This window comes from Osmerus eperlanus, chromosome 14 (assembly GCF_963692335.1).
Source record: "Osmerus eperlanus chromosome 14, fOsmEpe2.1, whole genome shotgun sequence".
NCBI classification, from domain to species: Eukaryota; Metazoa; Chordata; class Actinopteri; order Osmeriformes; family Osmeridae; genus Osmerus; species Osmerus eperlanus.
Genome location: NC_085031.1, coordinates 11382260 through 11397522, shown reverse-complemented (window position 1 = coordinate 11397522; position 15263 = coordinate 11382260). Strand labels below are relative to the sequence as shown.

General features: G+C 50.3%; 1 protein-coding gene across 1 annotated transcript; it reads right to left on the bottom strand.

Annotated features, from left to right (window-relative positions):
• Positions 1–100: 100 nt before the first annotated feature.
• ecpas (Ecm29 proteasome adaptor and scaffold) lies at positions 101–15008 on the bottom strand. Its single transcript, XM_062478042.1, has 49 exons — positions 14852–15008; positions 13845–13975; positions 13536–13652; positions 13268–13386; positions 12965–13114; positions 12646–12817; positions 12300–12439; positions 12104–12182; positions 11871–11990; positions 11683–11768; positions 11496–11571; positions 11305–11354; positions 11139–11205; positions 10794–10916; positions 10469–10572; positions 10240–10363; positions 10070–10150; positions 9723–9945; positions 9540–9631; positions 9313–9447; positions 8987–9158; positions 8710–8882; positions 8466–8567; positions 8215–8338; positions 7926–8071; positions 7757–7811; positions 7507–7621; positions 7315–7383; positions 7071–7188; positions 6773–6940; positions 6553–6632; positions 6311–6416; positions 6173–6220; positions 5381–5499; positions 5057–5207; positions 4832–4897; positions 4618–4707; positions 4329–4395; positions 4034–4125; positions 3834–3900; positions 3509–3706; positions 2868–3079; positions 2728–2771; positions 2382–2574; positions 2105–2246; positions 1775–1880; positions 1607–1695; positions 1364–1435; positions 101–1230 (listed from the first exon to the last, which is right to left on the bottom strand). The coding sequence occupies exons 1-49, from the start codon at positions 14871–14873 to the stop codon at positions 1091–1093; spliced, it is 5535 nt and encodes a 1844-aa protein (XP_062334026.1). The 5' UTR covers positions 14874–15008; the 3' UTR covers positions 101–1090.
• Between the last annotated feature and the right edge of the window lie 255 nt (positions 15009–15263).

Here is a 15263-nt window from a genome sequence, read left to right as displayed (position 1 = left end):
AAATGCAGGAAACAGGAGGGATAAAGGCAAAAATGCACAAACTACTAGCTATAATTGCTAATGAAATATAAATGACATATTGAAACTGAACAAATAAACATTTTACAAAGTTCACAAGGTAGTTTTATTTCATTAGGGGGCAGGGGGGAGGCGGGCAACTCACACAGCAGAATACATTAAGCCACCCTCTGGCACAAGTTCTCGCTGGGTTTGGTAGTTTTTTTTAAAGGATTCTGAAAAAATATTTTTAAACACCTTCTACACATGCAAACGGGAAGACAAATACCGGTTTCAGGTCAAACACAGAAAAGGTTGTCCCTTTAAAGGCAGGGGATGTCAACTCCGGGGTTAGCAAGCTGTTGGAGGTGAGGAGGTTTCTGGTCTGGCACGGTGCTAAAACAGCCAGCAGGCAAAACATTCAATGGGCCCCGCCTAAAAGACACATCCTTTCCTTTGTCCCCTTCAGGTAAAAATACTATCTGAAAAGGTGTAAAGGATCATTTTCCTACACCTCCTAACCCTAAACTATTACCAGAAGAAGGAATCAAAGATGCTTAATGCACATATTCCGACAGTGGCCAGTGCTAGATAGAAACACTGGACAGGAACACCTTTTGTCACACGGTAGTCACCCCCCTCCCCCCGAGCCTTCAGTTAAGCACTTGCATGGGCTGCCCCCTCTGTGTTCCACACTAGGGGCAGCTGGCTGCCCCCTCTGTGTTCCACACTAGGGGCAGCTGGCTGCATCAGTAGAGAAAAGCCCTGCTCACACAGGCACAGTTAATTATACAGTGTTTCCAAACCCACCACACCCATTATTATGGCATTCATTCAATCTTAATGTCCGTTCATGAAACGAACCAAAGCGTCTTGTCTTTTGACACAGTACAATTTTTCACCGCCATCTTCTCCTCGTCACACGCAAGCACACATACAAATAAACCAAACACACAAGTCCGGGTGGTCAGAAACAGGATATGTCTAATGGAGGCTTTGGTCTGGACATAATGTGGGACAGTATGTGTTTGTATTGTTTGACTGTGTGTTTGTTTACGGTCGACTTTGATTACGAGTTTGTGAGAGAGAGAGACTAGGGCTGGCTCTGGATGTGTCTGCGGAGCTCCTGGGCCTTGTCCCTCAGGTCTGGTCTGCTGTCTGTCTGCATGGTGGAGAGAGAGCGCTGGAGCTGGTCCCGACTCTTCCCCGACACACACTCCCACTGCTCGCTCTCTGGATGGAGGGAGAGAGGGAAGGATACACACACACACACACACAACGACGTAAACAGACATGGAGTGTGGGGTATTCACGGTGCGGTGTTAACCATCGCGGCCGTCGCTCAATAGTTAAGCGCGGGCGTTACCTCCGGTTCTTTTGACGATGAGTTCAACGACCGACAAGGCCTCTGTCCTCACAGACGAATAGGCCTTGTTTTCTGGAAGAATACAATAATGACAACGGTACTGTATTAGCTTAGCAGATGCTTTTACCAAAAGCGACATTTAGTACTAGGGCGATTTGAACTTGTGACCTCTTGATCCCCGGCTTCCCATTTAATGAGCATCTGACATGTCTGAGATCTTTGCTGGATGGAAGGTCCCCTCACCTAGTGGGTGTGTGAGAGCGGAGCAGGTCTCGGTGACAATCTGGGACAGGGCGTTGAAGTCCTGGTGGCCCTTCTCTAGGAGCAGTAACCTGGGGGAAGACACGGAGACGGGGCGGGTTAATGGTCTGTGGAGGTCCTGGTGAAGACCTGGAGCTGAGCCTTCTTTACCCCTGGATGAAGGCCTTCATGGACTGCAGGACGCCCAGCTGGACCCTCCAGGTGCTCAGCTTGAGCTTCTCACACATCAGACAGCACAGGTCCCACTGGAAACGCCCTGGACGAAGGAAAAACACACGTCCCTGAGCAACGACCTCAAGGCTTTTTTTTTCTGGTTGATCCGTTAGTGAAATTGCTTTCTTTCTTTCAGCTCTGTACGTTTGAACCTAGTCTGGGACACCAACAGGTCACCTGGAGTTGTAAGGTTCTGAAAGCACACGAGGGCTGTGAGTGGGCAAGCTGTGAGTGGGCAAGCTGTGAGGGGGCCAGCTGTGACATTACCCTGGGTTTGGGGGTCCCGTGGCCAGCTCTTCCCCAGCGTGTCGAAGGCACACAGCAGAGCCTCCGTCTGCAGCTCCCTCTCCTTGGCGTCGTGGTCGTCATCGTCGGCCCGCGACTGTGAAGAAGCGCTCTCTGGGCAGTTCTGGAAAAGACCAAATGAAAATCTAAAGTTGGGATATAAGATTTGCAGAATGAAAAACGACCGGGTTTGTATTCAAAACCACATAGCATCAAACCCAGACAGCTGTGTGTGGGCGCCTGGGTGGGGATACCTCACCTTTCTGATGAGGGGAATGAGGATGTCGGCCATGTCGCTGAAGCGGTCTTGCTTGGTGCTCTGCAGCACGTCGCCAGTGCAACGCAGGGCGGCCATCTTGTAGACCAGGCTCTCCTTCTTACACTCCTTCATCACCAGCTCCACCACCTCAGGGATGCTGGGCTGGCCCGGGGAAGGCTTCTGCAGCTCCGCACTGGAGGATGGGGGAGGGAGGGAGGCAGAGGGACAAAGAGGTAAATACACATGCGCCCGTACACAAAAAGGATCTAGAAATGCATTCACAGGGATGCAGAAAATGCATTTCATTGATTTAAATTGAAATGAAAAGAGTTGAATTCGAGCTCACCTGCACTTAGACACCACAGAGCCGATGGCTTTTAACAACTCCTCCTGTAGCGGAGCAAAGCGGTGGTGTGAGAAGACACAATAGGGACAACTCGGATGGCAAGTCACGGCCAGGTAACACGCGCACACACACACTCCTACCTTGCCGGCCCAGGTGCGTCCGGCCAGCCCCTGCAGCAGCGCGCTGAGCACCATGCCCAGGTGTGGCGCCACCAGCGAGCCCGTCTGCTCCTTGGCGATGGACGCCATGGCTGCGGCACCCTGCGCCTTCATCTTCCACGACTGGGACTGCAGGGCCTTCTGGGTAATGGCGATCAGTTCAGTCATGTACAGACGGATGCCCCCAAAGCTTCCTGCGACATGGGGAGGAGGGAGGTCAAAGTTCAGGAGATAGTCACACCAGTGTCCCGACAAGCATTTCTGTGACTAGAGCGTGTGTTTCGGCGTATATAGTGCATATGTGTGTTTCTGAGGATATTGTGTGTGTTTCAGAGCCCAGATAGTGTGTGTTTCAGATAGTGTGTGTTTCAGAGCATAGATAGTATGTGTTTCAGAGCACAGATAGTGTGTGTTTCAGAGCACAGATAGTGTGTGTTTCAGAGCATAGATAGTGTGTGTTTCAGAGCACAGTGTGTGTTTCAGAGCATAGATAGTGTGTGTTTCAGAGCATAGATAGTGTGTGTTTCAGAGCACAGATAGTGTGTGTTTCAGAGCATAGATAGTGTGTGTTTCAGAGCACAGATAGTGTGTGTTTCAGAGCATAGATAGTGTGTTCCCCTCACCGGGGACGTGGTCCTGCCACACCTCGGCCCAGAGGCCTGCGTCGTGGTTCTCTCCCTTCTCCTCCTCGCTGCCCGGCGCCTGGTGCATGCCCAGGAAGGCCAGGGGAAGGGCCACGCTGGCGTGAGCCTTCAGCACGTCCGGGCTGTAGTGGCTGATGGCGTGCACGGTGAGCGCGCACGACGACTTGTACACTGGCTCTGAAGGCAAGGGGGGAGACAGAAGGAGAGAGATGATCAAAATGAAAGTCATGGGCCACACAACCACCCTGGTTGGGACTCTCTTTGTGGTGCTTCTTAATCAGGCAGCTGGACCTCAGAGTCTCACCTTCTTTCTCCAGGTACCAAGTGTTGAGCTTCAGCAGGAGTTTCTCCACACTGCTGTCCTTTGCTGTCTGAACACAACACAACAGCCGGGCCAATCAATCGACATGGATCGAAAATCAACCAAACAGACCAGAGTGTTTAATACATTGACGTTTCCTGAATGCACAGGTTCGAGTTTGAGGTGACCGAGATTGTGCTGACCCTGACGAGGTGACCCAGAGCAAAGGCGAAGGCCTTCTGCACCACGCTGCTTCGGTCATGGATGCCGTTCAGCAGGGAGCTCATCAGTTTACCTGCGGAAAACAAAGCACCGCCCCGGTTAGCCGGTGGCAGGCAGCATGACTCAAATCAAGCACACCCAGACTTAATTACACGGAGACCATAAATCCCAGTGTACTAAGTGACGGGAGGGGGGAAGCTAGTCAGAACAGGATATAAGGAGACTAGCGTGCGGCGGGGAGATATTCCGTGGACATGTGACGGAAGGCGGTGTTACCTGAGTACGGGGTGAGATCCTGCGGACACTGCACTGTGAGGGACACGATCACACTGGCACAGCCCCCCTGGAGAGAGGGAGGGAGAGGCGTGTTGGCTCACAGAGGAGAGGGGGGAGTGTGTGTGTGCGAGAGAGAGAAACTGAGAGTGACGGAGGAAATCGAAAAGGGAGAAAATAAAACGGCGTGTAGGGGTGAGAGACGGTGACAGAGAAAATGAGGAACAGAGAGAAAATAAGAGAGTGTGTGTGTGTGAAAATGAGGATGCGTGCCTGTGTGTGGTGTGTGTACCTTAGTGCCCAGTCCCACTCCACTCTTGAGCAGGTCACACAGCCTAGGCACCAGCTCCCCTAGGACAGACACGTCTAGGTGCTGGAGACACTGGAGGGAGAGAGAGAGAGAGGCAGAGACACACACATTGATAGAAAGTATAGATTAATGCAGCCACACCAAAGATGGTGTGTGTGTGTAAAGTGTGTATGTGGGGAGTGTGTTTGTGTTGTACCATATTGATGGTCTCCATCATGGGAGATGACTTGGCAGCACTGAGTCTGGCTGCATCCATGGCACTCTAGAGGACGAACACACACACGCGCATATATTAGCGTAATCGGCGCATCGTACAAAAGCTTCCACAGAGCTTTACTGCGATGCCCTCCCAACTCTATAAATAGCCCCCTCTGGGACTGTAGGGGTCAAAGGTGAGAGGGGTCACGGGTGAGGGGGTCACCTTCTCCTGCTCGGTGGCTCGGAGGCTGAGGTAGTTGAGGACCTGGGGCTCCAGGGTGCTGAGAGCCTCCAGCAGGGCGGGGATGAGGCGCGGGGCGTGGGGCTTCAGCCTGGCCCCCGCAGTCTTGCTCACCTTCACCAGGGTCTGGATACTGGTGACAGAAACAGGCAGAATATATTTACAAAGACAAAAGGGGTTATTAGGGAGGAGAGAGAGGCCTGAGAGGAGGGGGGGAGAGAGAGAGACTAAACATATTTTCAAAGAGAAAGGGCTGAAGTGAGGGACTGAGTGACACCCAATACACACGCGAGGAGCGCTCTTCACCTGAGCGCGCGGACCTCGGCCACGTTGCTGACGATGCCCTTGTCCAGCAGGGTGGGAAGCAGCACGGCCACAGTCCTCTGAGCTGCTGCTCCCGTAGACTCACACATACGAGTACACACCTGGAGACAGAGGGACACCTTAACACACACACCTGGAGACAGAGGGACACCTTAACACACACACCTGGAGACAGAGGGACACCTTAACACACACACCTGGAGACAGAGGGACACCTTAACACACACACCTGGAGACAGAGGGACACCTTTAACACACACCTGGAGACAGAGGGACACCTTAACACACACACCTGGAGACAGAGGGACACCTTAACACACACACCTGGAGACAGAGGGACACCTTAACACACACACCTGGAGACAGAGGGACACCTTAACACACACACCTGGAGACAGAGGGACACCTTAACACACACACCTGGAGACAGAGGGACACCTTAACACACACACCTGGAGACAGAGGGACACCTTAACACACACACCTGGAGACAGAGGGACACCTTAACACACACACCTGGAGACAGAGGGACACCTTAACACACACACCTGGAGACAGAGGGACACCTTAACACACACACACCTGGAGACAGAGGGACACCTTAACACACACACACCTGTAGACAGAGGGACACCTTAACACACACACACACACCTGGAGACAGAGGGACACCTTTACACACACACCTGCAGAGATGGGTGACATACCTAAATACACACTCTCCTCTACCCTGCCCTCCCACCACCACCACACCCCCTCCTCAATAAGACGTACCTTGCTGAGTGTTTTCAGGGTCAGGTCAGCAGCCTTGCGTACAGATTCCTGGAACACAGATTGGACCGGTGATGTTGAGTGTTATGTAATGTGATGTTTCTCAGAGAGCCAGAAAGTCCGAAGAAACCGACCAATCACCTTTATGTCATCCAGGACCCTGAATAGCGTCTCCCAGATCTCCGACAGGTGGTCGATGAGGTCATCGGCCTGCCGCCCGCGAATCAGATCGTTCAGGGCCAAGCAGCTAAAGAGACAATCGACCAATCAAATCAGCAGCATTTCTACCATTCTAAATAAAGACAATCTCACACACAATATCACACAATTCACTCCCCATGCAGATTTGGCAGGTTTGTCTTACACAGGTGTGTGTTCCTTACCTGGATTCACGGACCCTCCAGGTGTTACTCGTCAGGTTAGAGATGACGTCCTGGAGAATCTCCTTCAGGTACTTGTCCACCTGACACACACACACACTATTACCATATTCTAATGTTGCATGATCTATTCGTCTGTTGAGTGTGCTTTAACTAAAAGCGTATGTGGCATTTGTGTCACATAGAAAGTGAAAAAATGAGCTCTGTGTGTATGTGTGCCCACCATGGTCTTGTCGGTCACCAGGGCGTCCCAGATGCTGGTCATAGCCTGGCGGATGCCCATGTTGGGGTCGAACTGGTAACGGTAGAGGCGTGGGATCAGCTGTGGCAGGTAGGGAGTGAGCTGCTCACCTGCCTTGGTTGCGATGATGTTGAACCCAAACGCTGCTCCCTGATAGGGTGGGAAAACACCAGAAGAGCGTGTGTGTGTGTGAGTTAAGTGTGTATGCTAAATGAGATCATGGTGCTATCATTGAACAACATCAAATCTGTCAGGTGGTGTTGGACTTCCTGGTTGGTACCTTGCGAGAGTTCCACATGGCGTGGTGATTGGCCAGGTTCATGAACTTGTAGACCAGATCTGGTTGGTTCAGGTCGCTGGCCAACGAGCACAGCTCTTTGTAGGTGGACAGTCCTTGGCTGCAGGTGACCGTGGAAACGAGACAGACCATAACTAAAGAAAAGTGTCTGCTACATGACATTAAGAGGGGTCTGGGAGGTGATGAGGCAGAGAGAGTGTGTGTGTTTGTGTGATGAACTGCTCACCCGTCAGGAGCCTTTCCCAGAGCCTCGCCCTGAAACACCTCAGTATCACCTGACACAGCGTGCTTCACCCTGGGAGAAAACAAACGCACATCACCAAAAGGGAGCTGTTCATTGTCACTCTTCCCTAGTCTATGACACCCCGTTTCTCCGTTCCCCCCTCACTCTCTCTCTCTCTCTTGCTCTCTCTCTCACCTTTTTCCCGTCATGAGTGTCTCCACCAGGGTGGACACCAGCTCCTGCTGGTCTCCCTCTCCCCCCATCTCGTAGACGAGACCCAGCCCCTTGGACGCCACGTCCTGACTCAGGTCTGCAGAGGAGGGACGGAAGGAACGAGAGAAGGAAAGGAGTAAATAAGGCTCCATACAAGTAAGGGGCGTACGCACACATGAAGAGATGACAAGGAGGGATGGGCGGGGATGTGGAGGGAGTGGAGGTGACTCACCGTCAGGGTCTGAGAGGATTGAGATGAAGGCCGCCTGAATCTCCTTCAGGTGACACTGAGCCAGAGAGAGAGACAAAGCAATACTTTTGAATGAAGAACACTTCGGTCCATCCTTCTACCGCTGTAACCTTGCCCTACGCCTGCCTTCTAACCCGGGAGTCCATCCTACCTTGATCTCCTTGTGCTGGCTCAGCTTCTTGACCAACGACAGGAGCCATATGCAGGCAGCCTGCCGGACGTGAGGGTTTTGACTGGGGATGTACTTGGAGAGGATGGCCTTTAGGACCCAGGGGACCACGTCGTTGCTCTTCACATCTGAGCCGAGGGGAGGGGAGATGTAGTACAGAGCTCTAGACCAGTGTCATGTAAAGTAGCCACTTACAGATCCTTTTGATCTGCCAATTAGTCTACCAATGAGCTCTACCCATCCCCGTGCGCGTGTGTGGGCGTGGTCTTACTGTCGGGGGGGCTGTACTGCTCCTCGGTGCAGGTCCAGGGGTCTCGGGCAGCTCCTGAGCAGGTTCCTATAGCTGCACTGGTGATGGCCTCCCCTACGGTGAACTGCAGCTCCACCTGCTTAGCCTGGGGGGGGGAGGGGGGGCAAGCACAGTTTAGAAGGTTGTCTCTGTTTCACGGAGCAGAATGACACAGCAGAGCACGTTCACGTCCCAGTCAGGCAGGGTCCGGAGGGTTCCGGAACAGGAAGTACCTCCACAGAGTCCATGAGGCCTTGCAGCAGCTTCTTCTGGTGGGGGAAGTCTCTGTCTCCCACCGGCAGGTAGCCCAGGGTCTGGATAGCCCTCTCCTTCATCTACACACACAGGACATTACACACACTCAGGCAAGTAACTGCAAGTTTACACAAACACATCAGGCTAACCCTATGCTTGCTTGAAGACACTTTCAAAAGACTAATGAAATAGTTCCAGTGTGGGGGATGTGTCCGTGGCTACCTTGGTGGTCTCCTTGCCGGACGGGATGCGAGCCAGCAGGTTGTCCACCATGCTGAGCTTGGTGAAGCCCTCGCCGTCCCCCGGGATCAGGAGGGTCCCATTACGGCCGATCTCCCCCAGAGCTGTGCATGCCGCCACCGGGAGCAAAGCTGTCCCGCTGTCCAGGAAGGAACCTGCAGCAGGACACACAACGTGGGAGCGTAGGCTCAAGAACTTATTTTTTTGCCACACGAATATCCTTCACAACAACAATACAATTGGGTTTGTTTGTGATTACCGATGGTCTTGGTTGCCATGGCAACGAGCTCCTCGTCCTCCTCGGGGTTGGCGTTCATGCGCAGCTCTCGGCTGTGGGCGGAGTCTCCGGAGGTGAAGGTCTTCCTCTTGCTCATGTACCTGCCCACCATGTAGCCCAGAGCCATAATGGCACCGTGCTGGGTCTCCGGGCTCTAGGTTTCCATAGCGAAATACAGATTTACATTCAGCTCAGTGAAACTGGGACGACATTCTACCCTACACATACCTTCAATTGAAACTGTGGAACTGAAAGCAACCGCCATAAAAATAGATTTTAATGTATTCCTGTGGGTATGAACTACGTACGTGGTTGTCTTTCGTAATCTTGATGAGGTTCTGGACTGCGGTCTTGAGCTCGTTGCCTGACATGGTGGACACCACCACAGCATACAGCTGGGCAGCTAGCTCCCTCATGTCCTCCTTGTTGGTGTTCATTAGACTCTGTGGCGCAGGGGAAACATTTAGCACAGCGTCAATTAGCATTCGCATCTATTGGTTTTGTGATTCACAAACTGCAAAGTGAAGACGCGTACTTTAATCCAGTCAATCTTGTCAATGAATTTTGGAGCCAGTTTTTGAGGGCAGACAGACACCACCTCCAGTAGGCAGTACATTACTGGGACTCCTGGGAAAGACAAAGAAAAACACAGTTCAAATCGGGTTGTGGATTGAGTCGGGAATGCTAGTAACATTGGACACCTCTCTCAATCCCTCACCTCCAATCGCTGAGAGCAGCTGTTGCAGGAGGTCCATGTAGATGTGAACAGGGTTGGCATCGCTGCCCTTTGACCCCGAGGAGGAGGATTGGGGGTCAGAGGTCAGCAGGGTGTTAATATAGCAACCGATGGCGGGCGCGTCATCCTGCATGTCCGCCAGGCTTTTAGAGACAGGTGTCGCCCCGGCGCTGTATGCCAGACACATCCTCAGGTACAGCACAATCTGAGACAAGGAAGTGAGGGTCAAACAGGAAGTGAAGTCAAACCGGAAGTGGCAAAATCCCAAAACGTGCCACTGAACTGGCAGGAAATGGTCCTGCTGTTACCTGTCATCATTATTTTCTTACCTCTCCGAATGCGGATGGGTTGAAGGGCAGGGTGTTGGTTCCAATGATGTACTTAGCTGGAGTCCTCATCCGCTGGGAAGCCTAAGGGGAGAACAGGTTTTACAGTTAGATCTGGAAATAGACAGATGGGCATGCCATGAGGCTGTAGGTGTCAGGTTGGGTGCCCTCACCTTCTCCTGGACGTAGCTGACCATATCAGGGAAGGAGGGCATGGGTTTGGATCCCTCCTTCTCAGAACCCTTGGTAGGAAAAGCCCTCAGCACCTTCTGGGCCTCCCCACACACCTCCTCTCTCCTGCAGGACACACAGCCCCCCCCCCCTCGAATCCTTAGACCCTCCTTGCTCTGTTCCCTGACATGAACATGGTTTGTTGGTGATGGTGGTGTCCAGAAGACTTACGGGTCTCCAGCGGCCAATAGGAGCAGGTATCTGGACAGCACGTGATCAGGGGGGAACACCGTGCAGGCAAACTTCATGGCCACCTGACGCACCTGGACCTCCGGCTAACCAATCACAACACAGTATTCAGACAAGTGTAAACACACAAAATGATAACCACCAACTAGTATGTTTTTACTCTACATAAGGACAACACGGCCTGATCATTCTAACAAAGACATTATCCAATACAAGAGAATAAGCCATTTTCTCCTGAGCTGTCATTTGTGAATACATTTGGATTGGACAGTACAACAGATACATACGCAAGGATTCTCATCATTACCTTGCCCATGTAGGCAGCCACCAGAGCCTCCATCAGGTTGAGAAGCGCCCCCTGGAGGTTGGTGTAGGCTCCTACCATCATAGACAGAGCTTCCTGGATGGCCAGACGGACATCAGATTCCTCCTACAAAAGGCAAAGCATAAGGGACAACATGTAGGTTGCAGTGCATTGAAAGTGAAACAATCCATTATATATGTCCTCCTTGGAACCGGACTAGTCAGTCACAACTAGGAAGAGCTATCTATTAACTATAATTATACGGAATCAATCATAAAAATGTGTCAGAGCATGTCCTGGTGTTTTCTCCTGGTTCTAACACCGGCCACCCCATCCCTCCAGACTCACTTTGCACATGGACTCAAAGAACTGCTGGACCAAAGCGATGTCTTTAGTGAAAAGCTGGGGCATGCGGCTAAGCAAAGAGAAACAAAAGCATGTTATCATCCCCTGAGCACACAACACCTACAGAACATACACAAGTAAATCCATAAGAATAAGAATGCAGCATTACTGGGACAGCTTCCCCACGGCGGAGTAGGCTACACACAGCAACTTTGGATCCTGCAGAGAGAACAGGTATCTTTATATGATGAAATGTAAATTGTACAAAATAAGTTGTCTTTTGTTTTTTTTTGTATTTGTACTTTCTTACATAAGATGTTTATGGGATTGCACATGTTGATAGTGGCAGTGTCTCCCTACCTCCTTGTATTCGTTGATGAGCTTGGTCAGCCCGTTCAGCAGCATCAGGCCAAGAGGTTTGTTAGTATCAGGACACCTGGGAAACCAAAACAACCGTTAAAAGTCTGTGTGTTTCCTGACGAGAAGGTAACAGGACTGGCCACCGTGCACTCAGTGAAGGTGGGCTAGCCTCCAGGAACCAACTTACACCATGCAGATGTGGTGGACAAACTGAAGGGTGAGGGACAACAGTTTGTTGTTGGTGTTGACTCCGAACAGGCCGTCATATACAACCTGTGGAAACAGAAAGATGGACAAAAGACCGCGTGAGAGGTTTTCTACCCAGGAGGGAGGGGGGGGGGGGGAGCCTGTACGCAATCACCAGACACACTCTACCTGGATGTTAGCTGGGAAGCACTCCGCAGCTAATCGCGAGCGTAGAAGGTGTGGTAGAATCTTCAGCTTAACTCTAGTGCTGACCGGCTCATGTTTCAGCTCTCTCTTCAAGCTGGCTCCCTGGAATACACACACACACACACACCTGTTGACCCACTGCCGGCTTTCTATTTGAAGAGATATGTTGAAACAGAGAATGTCTCCACAAACTGTATTGAGAGGTAGATACACACCTTGGTTTTGAGAGGGATGTCCCCAAGGTAAACCTTGTACATCTTGTTGATAATTAAGGGGTTGTCCCAGTTAATGATGCTGATGAAATATGACAAAACAGCAGAACAGTTATAACAAACTTGACCCCTGGTGTGTCCTTTAACGAGATGGTATCTTAGTCTGTTGGGTGGTAGAAATGGGACCACATTTTCTTACCTCTGTTTGCTTTTCAACTCCAGGTCGGCTGCCGTGGCAACGCTGTGGCGGGTGTCACTTGAGGCGACGACCAGGTGGACCACTGTCTCCACCTCGGGAACCTGCTCCGCCTCGATGAACTTAACGATGCCCAGCTTACACTGGGCACGCACACACACAAATGGTCAGTAGGTTGGCACAGTCACTCCCTTCCATAATCACCATTTTTGTTTCATTTATCTTACGATCGGATTCTTTAACCAACTGAATAGCAGGACCAACTTGAATAGCATGAACAATTATGCTATTCAAGACAGCTACTCACAAATGCGGCCGTTCACCCGGTTCCAGGGGTCAGGGTTCATACCTGCTCCAGCTGCTCGGCGCTCCACTGGGCCTCCCCAATGACCCTCTTGGCGGCGTAGACGCTCATGCCTGGTGGGGGCTGGGGCAGGCCCTGTCCGGCTACTGCCGCCGCCCCGGCACTCCCCTGGGGGGAGGAGGGAGCTGGGCGAGTGGGAGGCTCGTTCAACACAAACCTGGAGGCCCGACATACAGGACAGCTGGTAAGTATTCGGTCGAGATCCTTATGAGATGAATAAAGTGAATCAATGCCTGGTTCTATCCCCCACATTGTCCACATGTGCCAACAGCGGTTGGCTGACAGCGGTAGCCCCGCCCCTCACCCGTAAGGCATGAGTAGGACGTCAAGCATGAACTCCAGCAGCAGCTGCACTGTCTTCGGCTTCTCGATCAGGATGAAGGGAGAGGTGTTCTTGGAGTGGTCAGCGGGGTACTTCATGTGGTAGAGTGTGGGGATCAGGAGGTGCATCAGGCTGGGGGAGAGGCAAGGATGCAGACGTTACAACAGGAATGGCCATGGACCAGATGCAAATCTGTTTGTAGAGGGAATGGGCTGACATAATAAAGGGAGGTTGGTATTTTTAGGGAGGAGCCGTTTGCGAAGCATGCATGTGTCGCCTTCTCACCTGTCCTGCTGTGGCTGTGGTTTGCCCTCCATAGCTGTGAGCAGAGTAGGGGCGAGCTCGCACTGTTTGCCCACCTCCAAACGAGGATAGCCCATCTTGATATAGATTATTGTGAAATTCTGCAACATACCAAGCACATTCAAAAAATCAAATTCATAATTCTGTGTTGAAGAAAATTTAGAAAGTAAGATCTAGTTTGTGAAGGTGGATTCTGCATTTTTAAGATGACATGGTCTGTTTCCTTCCTATATGTAAGTGAGGTGGTTACCGTAACAAAGGATGCAGCGGCAGGATCTTGATACTGCACTAACAGAGTCTCCACAGGAAGTTGAATCTTAGGCCTGCTCTTTATCCTCTTGTTCAAGTGCACGAGCAACTCCATCACCTAGTAGGACGAGACACCGCTCATTAAAACCCGTTATGTTTCAAAAGAGGAGTAATGGTTTACCTGATTTAGGACATTAACATTAGACTGAGCTGTGACAATGCTGGGAAGTCCCAAAAGTCTGCCACTAGGTTGACAGAAATAGCTAGGACAAAAAAAATGCTTCAACAGGAACATGAGTAATGGACTTACTTTTTTTCTCACACCCTCCTGAACGCTGGACAATTTCAGAAGAACAGGGGGCAAGAACTTGGATATGATGTCCTGTAACTGCTCGTCTGTTTCTGCATGGCCCAAGCGAAGGAACACTCGTTCCAGTTGATCTATAACAACCAATGGATAAAGCAATTAACGTTCAGTTTGAGCAATTCGGATTTATGTCATATGTCATGATCGCAGTAAATAGAGGGTGTCATTCTGCGGTTATAAATAGGTCCGATTTGGTCTGATAAATGAATTAACAAAATGTGTAAACGGACAGCCAGACGCAGCGGTAGACAATATAATTTATATTCATAGTTTTGGCTGCATAAGGCTGCTTTTCACCTGCAGAGGCAAAATGGCCACCCCAAAAGAAATCTGTCATGACACTAATGTGCCACTCGTGCATACATATGGATCACTAAACTAGGACGAAATAGCTTAGTTTGAAGCTGGTTTATTTGTTGGTTCATTCAAGGAAAAGCCTACTGCCCTGGCTAATCCAGCTACAGCGTTAAGTAGCCACTAGCCAGTAGTAGCAGTCAGCCAGACACCACCCGGCTCAAGTTGGCATTGCTACCCAATATAAGCTAAGTAGATAGCTATGGCAGCTAGCCTCTATCAACGCATTAAATCATTTTTTTTCTGGCAAATTGTATCAAACGTTTAAACATGACACTGGTGTTTAGGAAAAGTCAAGAACCAAAGTAAACATTTTAAACAGATCGTATAGCTCCCATAGCCCACTGAGTGTTAACTCCATTTAACAACAGTTTCATTTTGACCATGACTGGGCATACGGCCTTCTCTGTGCTAGCTAGCTAGCTGGGCTTGCAATGTCTCTGCGCTGTCCCGTAAATGAACGTTTATCAGACACATCACACATGTCTGGATTGAAACAATAGGTGAAATCAATGTATTAAACGTGACATCAAAAGTTAACGCTCCTGACGTTTTTTAAAACCTACGAATCACACCAAAATCACTTAGAAACTTACTGAGTTCATCTTGTGCAGCCATGTTTGAAGAAAGTCATGGGCGAGTCGCTCTCACTTCAGTCAGGAGTGGCACTACACTACACAGATAGAGATGCCACTCCTCTCTCTCTCTGACTGTGTCAATGGATGCAATAACCAGTTATTTTTTTAAAGATATAACTCTACCCATCTTACTGAATACTTTCATACTGCATTTATTGGTCTAGGCTACTACTTGAATTAACCAGACAGAATATCATTCTCGACAAGAAAGAAAGTACAACATTAAACTATCTAATTACGATATAGAATAGTAAGTATAAATAAGTCAAGTCTAATTTAATTATGATTTATTGGGTGTATCATAAAAATTCGATAATTCAAATAATAAAATACATTTTGGAACCGTTACTGTACAGATAGGGGGCAGCAT

Bases quoted from the DNA above. Each gene is read 5' to 3' on its own strand.
- ecpas (XM_062478042.1), bottom strand. From the start codon at position 14,873: ATGGCTGCACAAGATGAACTCA. The intron at 7,622-7,756 runs GTGAGTCACCTC...CCTCCTCTGCAG, and splicing joins AATCCTCTCAGACCCTGACG to ACCTGAGTCAGGACGTGGCG. The intron at 7,189-7,314 runs GTGAGCAGTTCA...GGTCACCTGCAG, and splicing joins CTGGGAAAGGCTCCTGACGG to CCAAGGACTGTCCACCTACA.